The following is a 13,091-nucleotide window of genomic DNA, read 5'->3' on the forward strand; positions in this document are numbered from 1 at the left end:
TGTTTATCTCTTCAGATGTGTCGATATACATATCCAGCATTAGGCTATACAGCATTAGAATTGTGGTGGTAAAATGTGGTTTAGTCTGAAATAAACAAATAAATATATCAGAATATGTCTGAATACAGTAAACATAAAGATTCACCTCAGTGTCACGGTTCATGAATTCGCTGTCTCCTTCTCGTCTCATGTTGTGCGTGGGCGAGGTCGCTGATCACCGCGGTTGATTGTTCCAGCTGCGCTCTATCTGCGCGTCAGCTGTGGCTGATCAGTGAGCCCTATTTAGTCCCTTTGTTTTCTCCCTGTCTTTGTCAGATCGTTGTTGGATGTTCCAGTGTTACCCACCTGTCTCTTGTTCGCCGTGTTCCTGCCTGTTCCAGTCCTGTTCGGTTCGTCTGTGTTTTGGCACTTCTGTTTGGTCACCTCGGATTACTTTCACCTGCACGTCTGGATTGTTCCTCCTCCTGCACTCTCGGACTGTTCATCGCTGCTCATCCTGCGAGACCCCACAGCGTCCCTGTGCTGCCATACGGCCGTCCCACGGACTTTTGTGCATCCACTAGTGTACTACAATAAACATCCAGCTTTTACTTGCAATTGAATCTTCTGTCTATTATTCCTAACAAAACGATCTGACCAAGATGGATTCAGCAAGCGGCACATCAGACTTAAGTGAGTTTCTGTCTATTAGCGGTGCCAGAATGGATCAACAAGAGGAGAACCTGGCCGTCACGGGACGTGCCGTTCAAGCCTTGGTAGCACAGGTGTCCGAGCTCACCCAGCAGCTCCAACATCTGGCTGTTCCCACTGCGCCCAGCCCACCGCCGATTCCCCAACTGCCGCCAGCACCCGACCATCAACCTGAGCCTCGACTACCCGCGCCTGAGATGTATGCTGGTGAGCCGAATTTCTGTAGAGCATTTTTAACAAAATGCTCTATGTACTTTTCCTTGCAGCCCCAAACCTTTTGTACTGAGACGGCAAGGGTGGCGTTTGTCCTAACACTGCTCACAGGACGTGCAGCATTATGGGGAACGGCGGTGTGGGAAAATCAACATCAATGCTGTTCCTCGTTCCAGACACTGTCGGAGGAGATGAAGCGAGTGTTTGATCGGGCGACCACTGGACGGGAGGCCGCTCGTCAGCTCGCAGACCTGCGCCAGGGTAACCGTTCAGTGTCGGACTACGCCATCGACTTCCGCACCCTGGCTGCCGAGTGTTACTGGAACGAGGAGGCGCAGTGGGATATGTTCCTGCATGGGCTGGCTGACCGCATCCAGCAGCAAATCTTCACGCTGGATCTACCCAAGAGGTTCGACGAACTCGTAGAGTTGGCTCTGAGGGTGGACGCTCGCTTACACCAACTGGAGCAGCGGACCAGAGCAGCCCAGGGGCCCGTGAGTGTCAGAGACCTGCAGTCCAGCGGCAGTGATGCGGTCAGCCCCGCCTACAATCCCGAGCCCATGCAGGTGGGTAGAGCTCGGCTTTCCCGGGAGGAGAGAGAGCTCCGGAGATCCAGGGGCCTTTGCCTCTATTGTGGCGGGGCTGGTCATTACTTGAACACCTGCCCGGTAAAAGATCGAGCCCGGCCGTGAACGAGAGGCTACTGTCGGGCGGGATCTCCGTGAACAAGGCCTCTTCCTCTACTCTCCTCCCGGTTAGACTGCTGTGGGGAACCCAGTCCCATCCCACGCAAGCCCTTCTTGACTCAGGAGCTGAGGGTAATTTTCTGGACATAACTGTTGCTCGGACACTTGGATTACCCATCACTACTCTCAAAGACACCATTTCTGTCAGCGCACTTAACGGTCAAGAACTTCCATCCATAACCTATCGCACACACCCCTTGACACTGGTCACGTCTGGCAATCACACTGAACAGATTTCATTTTTGCTTCTGGACTCACCCATGGCACCCGTTGTCCTCGGTCACCCCTAACTGATACAGCATAGTCCCAGAGTTGATTGGGGACACAATTCTGTGTCAGCCTGGAGCACTCAATGTCATAAGTCTTGTCTTGTGTCTGCTTGTTCGTCTGTGTCCAGTGTTGTCTTTCAGACGGAGGTGGCAAATTTATCTAACGTGCCCGCGGAGTATCGCGACCTGCAGGAGGTGTTTAGTAAGTCCCGCGCTGCTTCTCTTCCTCCGCATCGTCCTTATGACTGTGCCATAGATTTACTTCCAGGTAAGTCTCCGCCTAAGGGCAAGTTATACTCACTTTCTGTTCCTGAAAGGGAGGCCATGGAGAAATATATTTCTGATTCTCTAGCTTCCAAATTCATCCGTCCTTCCTCTTCTCCAGCGGGGGCGGGATTCTTTTTTGTGGGTAAGAAGTATGGATCTCTGCGACCGTGCATTGATTATCGGGGGTTGAACAACATCACGGTAAAGAATACTTATCCTTTGCCGTTGATGTCTTCAGCCTTCGAGCGGTTGCAGGGAGCATCTATATTCACAAAATTGGATTTACGTAATGCATATCATTTGGTTCGCATCAGGGAGGGGGATGAATGGAAAACCGCTTTTAATACTCCCAGGGGGCACTTTGAATATTTGGTTATGCCGTTCGGGCTGTCCAACTCCCCAGCGGTTTTCCAAGCACTCGTCAATGACGTGTTGAGAGACATGGTAGATCAATTCATATATGTTTACCTGGATGACATATTGATTTTTTCGTCGTCTCTCCAGGAACACGTTCAACACGTCAGACGAGTGCTTCAGAGGTTGCTAGAGAATGGGCTTTTTGTCAAGGCGGAGAAATGCGCGTTTCATGCACAGTCTGTCCCTTTTCTAGGTTACATCGTCTCGTCTGGGGAAGTGCGCATGGATCCTGACAGGGTTAAGGCTGTGATGGATTGGCCAAGTCCAGATTCCCGTAAGGCCCTACAGAGGTTTCTGGGGTTTGCCAACTTCTATCGGCGTTTCATTCGCAATTTCAGCCAACTAGCCGCGCCTCTGACTGCCTTGACCTCTCCCAGAGTGACGTTCAGGTGGTCGAACACAGCCGAGGCTGTGTTCGCCAAACTCAAAAGCTGCTTTGTTTCAGCTCCCATCTTAGTCGCCCCTGATTCATCACGTCAGTTCGTGGTAGAGGTCGACGCGTCAGAGGTGGGGGTAGGTGCAGTACTTTCTCAGCGCTCTTCTGCAGATGACAAGATGCATCGTTGTGCGTTTTTGTCACATCCTCTATCGCCTGCCGAACGTAACTATGAATCAGAATCAGAATCAGAAAGAGCTTTATTGCCAAGTGTGCTTGCACACACAAGGAATTTGTTTTGGTACTGAGGCTTCCAGTGGACATATACAAATACAAATACAACAAGAAACATTAAAGCTGCAAGCAGCCTTACGGGGCCAAGCCTTCAATGGTTCCATGGGTTCAAAAAGTACTTAAAAATACTTTGCTTTCCAAACTTTAAAAGAAACTTTAATAACCAAAGTATTCTTACTTATTAACTTCTTACCTCACAAAAGAAATGAGATCATCCAGCTGCCGAGGTTCAGTAGTAAAAAAGAGAATGGACTCAAAATAAAGACTTTGCATATAAATGAAACACACGTTGTATTTAATAGGAAGAAAGAATAGTACAATGCTTTTCAGTATGATAAAGAAATTGAAATGACACAACTTTATAAAGTTGTAAGACAAAGGACTTGAACCCACAATCTCTGGGTCATATGCCTGTCACTCATTGAGCCCCTGGGAAGTCATGTGTTTCCATAGATGTAGAAGTTCCATAGTTCAAATGAGAAATAACTCAAAATGAAGATTTAGTATTTAAATGGACAGCATGTTACGTTTAATGAGTTTAGTTGATATTATTGTGATTCACTGTTAGGTGGTTGTCCTGCACCTTTAACAAATAAAGTTAGTCCAAGATGCAGTATATAGATCAATAAAATATTATTTTACAACATTAAGATTAACAGGTTCTTGTAAGAATCTTACAATTCTGGACTTTTGGTACTACTTAGGATATTGAACTGCACTAAAGGAGAGAATGTTTTGTTTTTGCATGTGGGTCCTAAAGTCTGGAGCAGGTTTCCTGATAATATTCACTATTCCGTCAAACATTCCTAGTTTAATTGTAGATTAAACACTTCTCTTTAAACAAGAATTCACGCAATGCATTTTATAATCTTGTAATTTTGTTATATTAGATCTAATACATATATTTTTATGTTCTATTTTCAGTTTCTAAATTGTCATGGGCATATTAGATATTAGGTCATTAAGTTAATATTCAGAAAAAATACAAGTACTCCACAGCGACTCTAGGGGTCACTGTTTGACAAATGGAAATTTTGCATGGTGTGTCTTGATGTAATACAACACTATTAACTAAAGCTTAAAACAATTATTGAACCTGGTCTTTAAACTGTAGAAGTTTGTCAGTTTATAAATCCATTAACACCATATACCTAGCCTCCCTTTGTTCTACTAATGGTCACAATTGTGACCTGACGAATAATCAAGTTTTTTGTATGGATTTTGATATATATTTTTGACGTAATTGTTAAAGATTGTTTAATATCCTTATGTATTCATACATGTTATCTCAGGGAAAAGAAATTGGAATTACATGGGTTAACTGCCATATGCAACTGTAACCTATATTTTTGCTACAAGTACATTACTTTGACAGTCATCTTTGATAATGTCTTGTACAATTAAGTTTTTTTTTTTTATGCTGCCTAGAAACAATATTGTGAGAGGTGATAAAAATGTGAATTAAAAATAACGATTATTTTTAGTTTAAATACCATTTAGCACATTGGATAAAGTAAGCAAATTAGAGGGGGCCTTTGAAGTGATTTTAAAGCACCATTGTTGCATATTTAAATCTTTACAGAACAGAATACCAACCGTTTCTTTAGTTATTCACAATGACACTTATGGTTACACTACTTGCTTTTCCCAGTATGGTTTGTGAAACTAAACTTAGTGCCTAGTTAAGAATGGCTAGAAGAATGCACGCAACTTTCCAAATGTAAGATAAGCCCATGCAATAAAGGTCACATATTCCAAGAATTGACACACATTTGTTTTAATAAAAAAAAAAAATACATTAAACAACATTTAACAAAGCTTTGCCATAAAAATGAAATAAAAATCAATCAGTAGCATTTCAGAACATAATGGACAAAATTAACCTAATTTCAATAGAAAACATGACTTAAATCAATATTTGCCATTCATTAAAAAAAAAAAAAAAAAAAAAACACCAATACCATCATTTCAATATATATACACACACACACAACCATCTTAGTTGTGCATTTCAATACAAAGTCATTTTTGTATTATTTTTACAGCACTCTTCTTAGTCAAAGGTTTTTTAGCTGGTGTAATAGGAGGCGTTGTTGGCTCAGATGGTCTTTTAACTGGAGACTTGGGTTCTGGAGTGCTTTGTGTCTCTGTGACACAGAGGACAGGGTTGATTTCATCGATATTAACTTCAAATAAATCCTCATCACTGGGATGAGCGGATGAAGCGTTTTCAATATTGGTGACTTCCAAACAGTTATTATATGTTAAAGTCAGTTCATCGGAGGATAGAAAGAGTTCTTCTATATCTTGTGAATCACAAGTTGACAGTTCAAGTTCTGGTGCTATGAATTTTGACAAAGTTGAGTTCGAAACCGTAAGAGAAGTTATTTGACTGTCTTGATTTATCTCAATTATTCCATTGCATTTTGTTATATAGCTTTTTGTGTTCCGTAGAATTTTGCAAGTCGGGCAACGGTGAAATTGCTGTTTGATGTTGAATTGTTCTTGTGATTTGTGGCATTTTGGACATTGTTTTTTAATGTTTATTTGCACCCCTATTGGCTTTTGTTTCACCACTGTATTAGGTAGAGAGGGTTCTTTACTGATTTTAGGGCCTTGACCAGGTGGGAAAACTTGGTCCTGTGCAATAGGTTCCATGGTTGTTTTCAGGGTTGTTGTGAGGCTCTTAAGGCTGTTGTACAGTCTAGTTTTAAGATTGGTAAAGGTGTAGGAGTTACCTAGTTGCAGTTTTGAAACTTGGTTTTCCCAAAGAGTAAGTTGAATTTCTCCAGATGGATCTTGCAAGGAACATTCTTGGATCTCACAGTCTGTACCCCAGGCCTTTACAGTAGTTGCGTTGTTTAGCTTGCATACTGTTGCAGATATTTTAGTGATCTGAAAATTTAAAGAAAATCGTACATGTACAATCAAAAATATACATCAATAAACATGATTACAAGGGAAATGTATACAACTGCTGTTGTGGTCATAAGAAGAGGAAATAGCCAAACTTTTCCACACATTAACCAATTTGAAACGCATTAATCATGTTTGTAAAGCATCTAGCAAAGATAACTGAGAAGCAGAGTAATCTTTGCCTGTGCATCTGAAAAATCTTTCACATTTTAGCATTTTTTTGAACGTCAGGCTACTTTAAAATGTTTTTCTCCCCATAAAAACGATTTTGCACAATCTACAGAGGGCTAATATATGTGATTGTACTACTCTCCAGAGCATTACTACAACAAGTAAACAACCCTGTAGGCTATTTACACAGTGAGAAGGTTGAAAAAAAAACAGCTTACCAATTGTCGTGATCCCAGAGTTTTTGCTTCTTCTACAGTGAGTTTTTCTATCTCTTTTGGTGGTTTGTGGGGAAATGTAGATGTTGCGACTTCCACAGCAGTACTCCGATCACACTGAATGAAATATTCAGAATTATTGAGGCCTAAAGAATGAAAAAAGTGAGAATTGATATGGGCTTGTTTGTACAATGAATTTGAAAGGAATACGATTACTGAAAGTTTATCAGATAGAAAACAGGATTAAATAGCTAGACTACCACTTACTTGGCTTTTTTGTTATGTTTGACAGTTTAACCGCTGTCCGATTTAATGCTAATGTTGTCCAAGTTTGATGTTTTTCGTGCGCAAAGATGACAGCTTGGTGATATTCACTGCGACCTGTTTGCAAAGTTGCATTAAAAAACTTTGAGTTTGTTCTAGACAGTTGCACTCTGGAAACTGCATGAATGTAAACATAAATGCAGTTGTCAGATTCACTGGTCTCTGGTCTATTTAAATATTTGTTCATTTTTGCTGTTGCATGAAAAAAGAGGTTTGCAAGTGGTGTGATTTATAGTAGATTAGGCCTACTAGAACAGAAATTGACAATGCTTGGTATGCAATTAACAAACGATTCAATTAGGGTGATTGCAGGAATTAGTAATACATTCATCAAATTGCTGAGTTAATCATTTTAGAATTGGGAAGCTTGGTTTAGTGGAGGCAAGAAATGGATCTGAAAGTCTGCTGGAAATAATTGAAAGGTAAATTTACTTGTATAATGCCTTTTAGGGATGGAGAAATGAAGCCTCTTGAACTTAATTAAGCTTTACTCTGATTGTTTTGGGAAAATATTCAAAGCATCAGGAGCAGCAATAAACCTGGAGTGCAGCTCTGTGTATAATGATAGTGTATTGTTTGATGTGTAATGATATTTTGTTGCTTATTTGAGAATAAATAATTGTATACATTATGTAAATTCTTTAGGTTAGCTTTTACTAGTCTTTTTGGCAATATACCTCAACTAATTGATGTTGATCCAAATAATGTACTGTTAGAATAGTAACTATTTGTAATTTAACATTCATGTAGTAACTAATTAACTTCTATTTACAATTACAATTTATTTTTTAAAACAATTCTTAATGTTAGATAATACAAAAATGTTCATGTATTTTAATGTGATTTTATGGTTTACTATTATGATAAAATTACTTTTATTTATTGTCCACATGACGAGAAGGAAAAACTGATATTCAAGTCACTAAGTAAGTCTAATGTTTATGGGACTTAAAATAATTAAAAGATATGCATATGTACACATTCAAATGTTTAATGTCAGATCAGTTAATATTGTGGAGTTGGTCAAACCATTTCTTGTATGGAATTGAAAGTATTCTTTACTATATACTTTGCAATAAAATGTTGCCAGTGGTTGATCAATTGAATAGGCATTTGTGTTCTGTTTGAAGCTTTATGTATTTAACTTGAAATGTAAAAAAGGCAGCACAATTTAAAAAAATAGAGGTTTACCTAGACCACCACAAACATCTTATCATACCCTTCTGCTCTCCAGTTCACTACTTTACACACAATGCACAAACACATATATGAAGTTGAGAATTAACACATGGAGGCAAAAAAAAAAAGAGGATACGACTATACATAGGAAGAAAACAACCAATTTATGTAACTGCTTACAATGCAATTAGAATAGTTGAAAGTCAATGACTGCTCATTTGTTCACAAACCTTTCTGGATATTTAAGACTTCAGGTAAGAATCAACATAGAATGAACAAAAACACATTTCTAATCCCAAAAGAAAGATTACAACAATGCTTATCTGGATAATAAAGGAATTGAAATGACAACTTAACACATTTTTTTTTTTAAATTAAAGTTGTCCCACATGGGGCTTGAACCCACTATCTCTGGGTCAGATATCTGTCACTCATCTCATTGCACCACTTGGAAGTTGTGTTTTGGCCAAGATGCAGAAGATCCATAGTTCAAGTGAGAAGCAACTCAAAATGAAGAATTTTTAAATAAATTATCTGTGTGTTCTATTCTACTAGCTCCTTCACCTGGAACAGAAGCAACTTGTCCACCACTTAAAGCCTTATGGTTTAGCCTGATAACTGAAGAGCCACATTAGAAAGAATGGCATCTGGCTAGCATGCTAACCAATTAGTATGCTAAGCTAACTAAGATAAGGCAACAAACACAGGCTAGATCAACTGCAGAGAGGAAGATCTTTGGTATGGGGGCTACTATCAAAAACCTGTTCATCATTTCTGTGCAGCTCGGTCCAAAGATCATCTGATCACACGTTGGACTACTCACTACAAGTGTTTCATAATCAATTAATTTCATAATACACAATTTTAAAGTTGTCCCACACGGGACTCGAACCCACTATCTATGGGTTAGATGCCTGTCACTCATCTCGTTGAGCCACTTGCCAGACATGCATCCACACAGCTGCCGAAATTCAATATTTTCAAGAGAGAATCAAGTCAAAATTAAGAATTTTGAAGTAAATGGAGAACATTTTGTATTTAAAAAGTTTAGATTAAATCATCCAAAATTGGTCAGATTACTACTCATTACCATCACTACAAGTGTGCCAATTTTCTAACTTGTGGTTCATAGGGCTGCCATTGACTACCCTTCTGGAAGAAGAACAACAATGAATTGGACGTAAAAGCACTGCATGTTGTGTGTGGCAGCTTCAGATGAGATCATTCTTATGCACAATGCCTGGAACAGATGCAACTTCTGCATCTTTTCCTGCCACAGTACCTCATGCGGTCTGGGCACATGTCACACTGAGTGGCGAACCCACGACGCTGAACATCGGGATCCGTGGTGTAACACGTTGAGCTAATCACTCATGCACGTTCACCAGCCTGCTGAGTAGAGGTTTCAGTGTGAGAATGAGTTCACAAAAAGTTCCATGACATGTTAACCAGATAAGCATGCTAAGCTAGCTTAATGCTAATTTAGCTTATAACGTGGTACATCCAATCCTGGCAAAATAGATATCGTCGGATTTGACATGATGCAAGGAATCGATAGACACCAATTTTATGATTTTTTGACAAACTGTTCACAAGTTACAGCCTCTGAACCAATGTTGGGTCGACCTTGTTAAATTTGCGACATCATAACTTTTTTTTTTCCAGTATAGCAAAAAAATCGGGAACAGTACTTCTGTGCGGCTCGGTCCGAAGATCATTTGAGCAAATTTTGGACAATTTTGGACAAATTTTGAAGGAGGAGTAGCGAAAAAACTGTTTTACATTCGCTCCAATATGGCGGCCAGTCACATTGTTGGAAAATAGCATATGAGATATCGTTGAAATCGGCATAAGCCAAGGAATATATTGACATAAAGAAATCAAATTTCAAGCAATGATAGCAAAAGTTATAAGCGTTTTTTCAAAAAACAATGATATCTCTGGAACACTAGGTGGCGCTGTGATCAAACTTCTCATGTACCTTCGGGCCATGCTAATGATGATCCATACCAAATGTGGTGAGGAAATTTCAAATAGTTTAAAAGATATTGCAAATTATGACAAAATTCAAAATGGCGGACACGTGGTACATCCCATCATGGCAAAATCGATATCCACGGATTCGGCATGATGCAAGGAATCCATAGATACCACAATTATGAATTTCTGACAAACTGTTCAAAAGTTATTGGCCAAAATATCAATTTGTCATATCTCATGACCCGTAGGTGGCGCTATTCCCAACTTTGGTATGGGACCTCAGAACATGCTTCCGATGAAGTGTACCAATTTTCGTTTCGATTGATCAAACTTTGGCCGAGATACAGCCTCTTAGCCAATTTTGGGTGGACCTCGTTAAGTTTGCGACATTATAACTTTTTTTTTCCAGTATAACAAAAAAATCGGGAACAGTACTTTTATGCGGCTCAGTCTGAAGATCATTTGAGTGCATGTTTGGAGAAAATTGGACAAAATTTGAAGGAGGAGTAGCGAAATAACTGAATACTGTACATTTCAAAATGGCCACTACTGTAATGGGCGGGGTCTTAATGTAAGGTATTGGTTGTGATCAGCATGATGAGTGGAATCAGGTGTACTAAGTTTCATGTCTCTAGATCAAAGGGTTCAAAAGTTATAACCATTTCAATGTTGAATTTTTGAACTGCTGGTGGCGCTATAGAGTTGGTCCTAGAGGGTCAAAAATTGGTCCAATTACTATTCACTAGCATCACTACAAGTGTGCCAAATTTCATCATTTTCCTACTTACGGTTCATAGGGCTGCCATAGACTCCCATTCACGGAATAATAATAATAATAAGAATATAGCTGCAAGCAGCAACACGGGGCCAAGCCCTGCAAGGCACCGCAATTAGAACAATTACAGCAAAGTTCAAAGGCTTGGCACCGCAATTAGAACAATTAAAGCAAAGTTAAAAGGCTTGGCACCACAATTAGAACAAGTACAGCAAAGTTCAAAGGCTTGGCACCGCAATTTAGAACAAGTACAGCAAAGTTCAAAGGCTTGGCACCGCAAGCAGAACAAGTACTGCAAACTGCAAGTACAGCAAGCTGCAAGTACAGCAAGTACTGCAAGTACAGCAAACACAGCAAGTACAGCAAGTACTGCAAACACAGCAAGTACAGCAAGTACTGCAAGCACAGCAAGTACTGCAAGTACAGCAGCGCATCAAGCATTTAAGCACCAATAGCACTGCAGAGCCGCAAGAACAAAAACAGCACAAATTGAATATACATGTAAATGAAGCACAGCTAGCATTTAAGCACCAACAGCAGAGCAGAGCCGGAAGGAATTGAAATGACAACTTTATAAACAATTTTAAAGTCGTCCCACATGGGACTCGAACCCACGACCAGAATGGTTCGGGATTCGAGATGCATGGTTTAGCTGATTGCGCCACTCAGAGGACGTGAATTTCAAAACGGCAGAGGAGAGGGTTCAGTGTGAGAATGAGTGACATGTTAACCAGATTAGCATGCTAAGCTAGCTTAATGCTAATTTAGCTTATGACGTGGTACATCCAATCCTGGCAAAATAGATATCATCGGATTCGACATGATGCAAGGAATCGATAGACACCAATTTTATGATTTTGTGACAAACTGTTCACAAGTTACAGCCTCTTAGCCAATTTTGGGTTGACCTTGTTACATTTGTGACATCATAACTTTTTTATTACAGTATAGCAAAAAAATCGGGAACAGTACTTTTATGCGGCTCGGTCCGAAGATCATTTGAGCAAATTTTGGACAATTTTGGACAAATTTTGAAGGAGGAGTAGCGAAAAAACTGTTTTACATTCGCTCCAATATGGCGGCCAGTCACATTGTTGGAAAATGACAAATGAGATATCGTCTAAATCGGCATAAACCAAGGAACATAATGTCATAAAGAACTCAAAATTTGAACAATATTTTCAAATGTTATAAGCGTTTTTTCAAAAAACAATGATATATCTGGAACACTAGGTGGCGCTGTGATCAAACTTCTCATGTCGCTTTAGGACATGGTGTCGGTCATCCCTACCAAATTGTGTGCTGATATGTCAAATAGTTTAAAAGATATTGCAATTTATGACAAAATTCAAAATGGCGGACACGTGGTACATCCCATCATGGCAAAATCGATATCCACGGATTCGGCATGATGCAAGGAATCCATAGATACCACAATTATGATTTTCTGACAAACTGTTCAAAAGTTATTGGCCAAAATAGCAATTTGTCATATCTCATGACCCGTAGGTGGCGCTATTCCCAACTTTGGCATGAGACCTCAGAACATGCTTCCGATGAAGTGTACCAATTTTCGTTTCGATTGATCAAACTTTGGCCGAGATACAGCCTCTTAGCCAATTTTGGGTGGACCTCGTTAAGTTTGCGACATTATAACTTTTTTTTTCCAGTATAACAAAAAAATCGGGAACAGTACTTTTATGCGGCTCAGTCTGAAGATCATTTGAGTGCATGTTTGGAGAAAATTGGACAAAATTTGAAGGAGGAGTAGCGAAATAACTGAATACTGTACATTTCAAAATGGCCACTACTGTAATGGGCGGGGTCTTAATGTAAGGTATTGGTTGTGATCAGCATGATGAGTGGAATCAGGTGTACTAAGTTTCATGTCTCTAGATCAAAGGGTTCAAAAGTTATAACCATTTCAATGTTGAATTTTTGAACTGGTGGTGGCGCTATAGAGTTGGTCCTAGAGGGTCAAAAATTGGTCCAATTACTATTCATTAGCATCACTACAAGTGTGCCAAATTTCATCATTTTCCTATGTACGGTTCATAGGGCTGCCATAGACTTCCATTTGCGGAAGAAGAAGAAGAAGAATAATAATAATAATAAATATAGCTGCAAGCAGCAACACGGGGCCAAGCCCTGCAAGGCACCGAAATTAGAACAAGTACAGCAAAGTTCAAAGGCTTGGCACCGCAAGCAGAACAAGTACTGCAAACTGCAAGTACAGCAAGCTGCAAGTACAGCAAGTAC

General features: G+C 39.8%; 1 protein-coding gene across 1 annotated transcript in view; it reads left to right on the top strand.

Annotated features, from left to right (window-relative positions):
- Window positions 1-701: 701 nt before the first annotated feature.
- LOC130077158 (uncharacterized) overlaps window positions 702-13,091 on the top strand; it is a 50,879-nt gene continuing 38,489 nt past the window's right edge. Inside the window, exons 1-5 of the mRNA XM_056242303.1 lie at window positions 702-897; window positions 1,015-1,235; window positions 1,281-1,469; window positions 2,060-2,120; window positions 2,304-2,386. Coding sequence (XP_056098278.1) covers window positions 702-897; window positions 1,015-1,235; window positions 1,281-1,469; window positions 2,060-2,120; window positions 2,304-2,386 — 750 coding nt within the window. The remainder of the gene's footprint in view (window positions 898-1,014; window positions 1,236-1,280; window positions 1,470-2,059; window positions 2,121-2,303; window positions 2,387-13,091) is intronic.

Source organism: Rhinichthys klamathensis, unplaced genomic scaffold (genome assembly GCF_029890125.1).
Source record: "Rhinichthys klamathensis goyatoka isolate OS25496 unplaced genomic scaffold, OSU_Roscu_1.1 h1tg000721l_1, whole genome shotgun sequence".
Classification (NCBI taxonomy): Eukaryota; Metazoa; Chordata; class Actinopteri; order Cypriniformes; family Leuciscidae; genus Rhinichthys; species Rhinichthys klamathensis.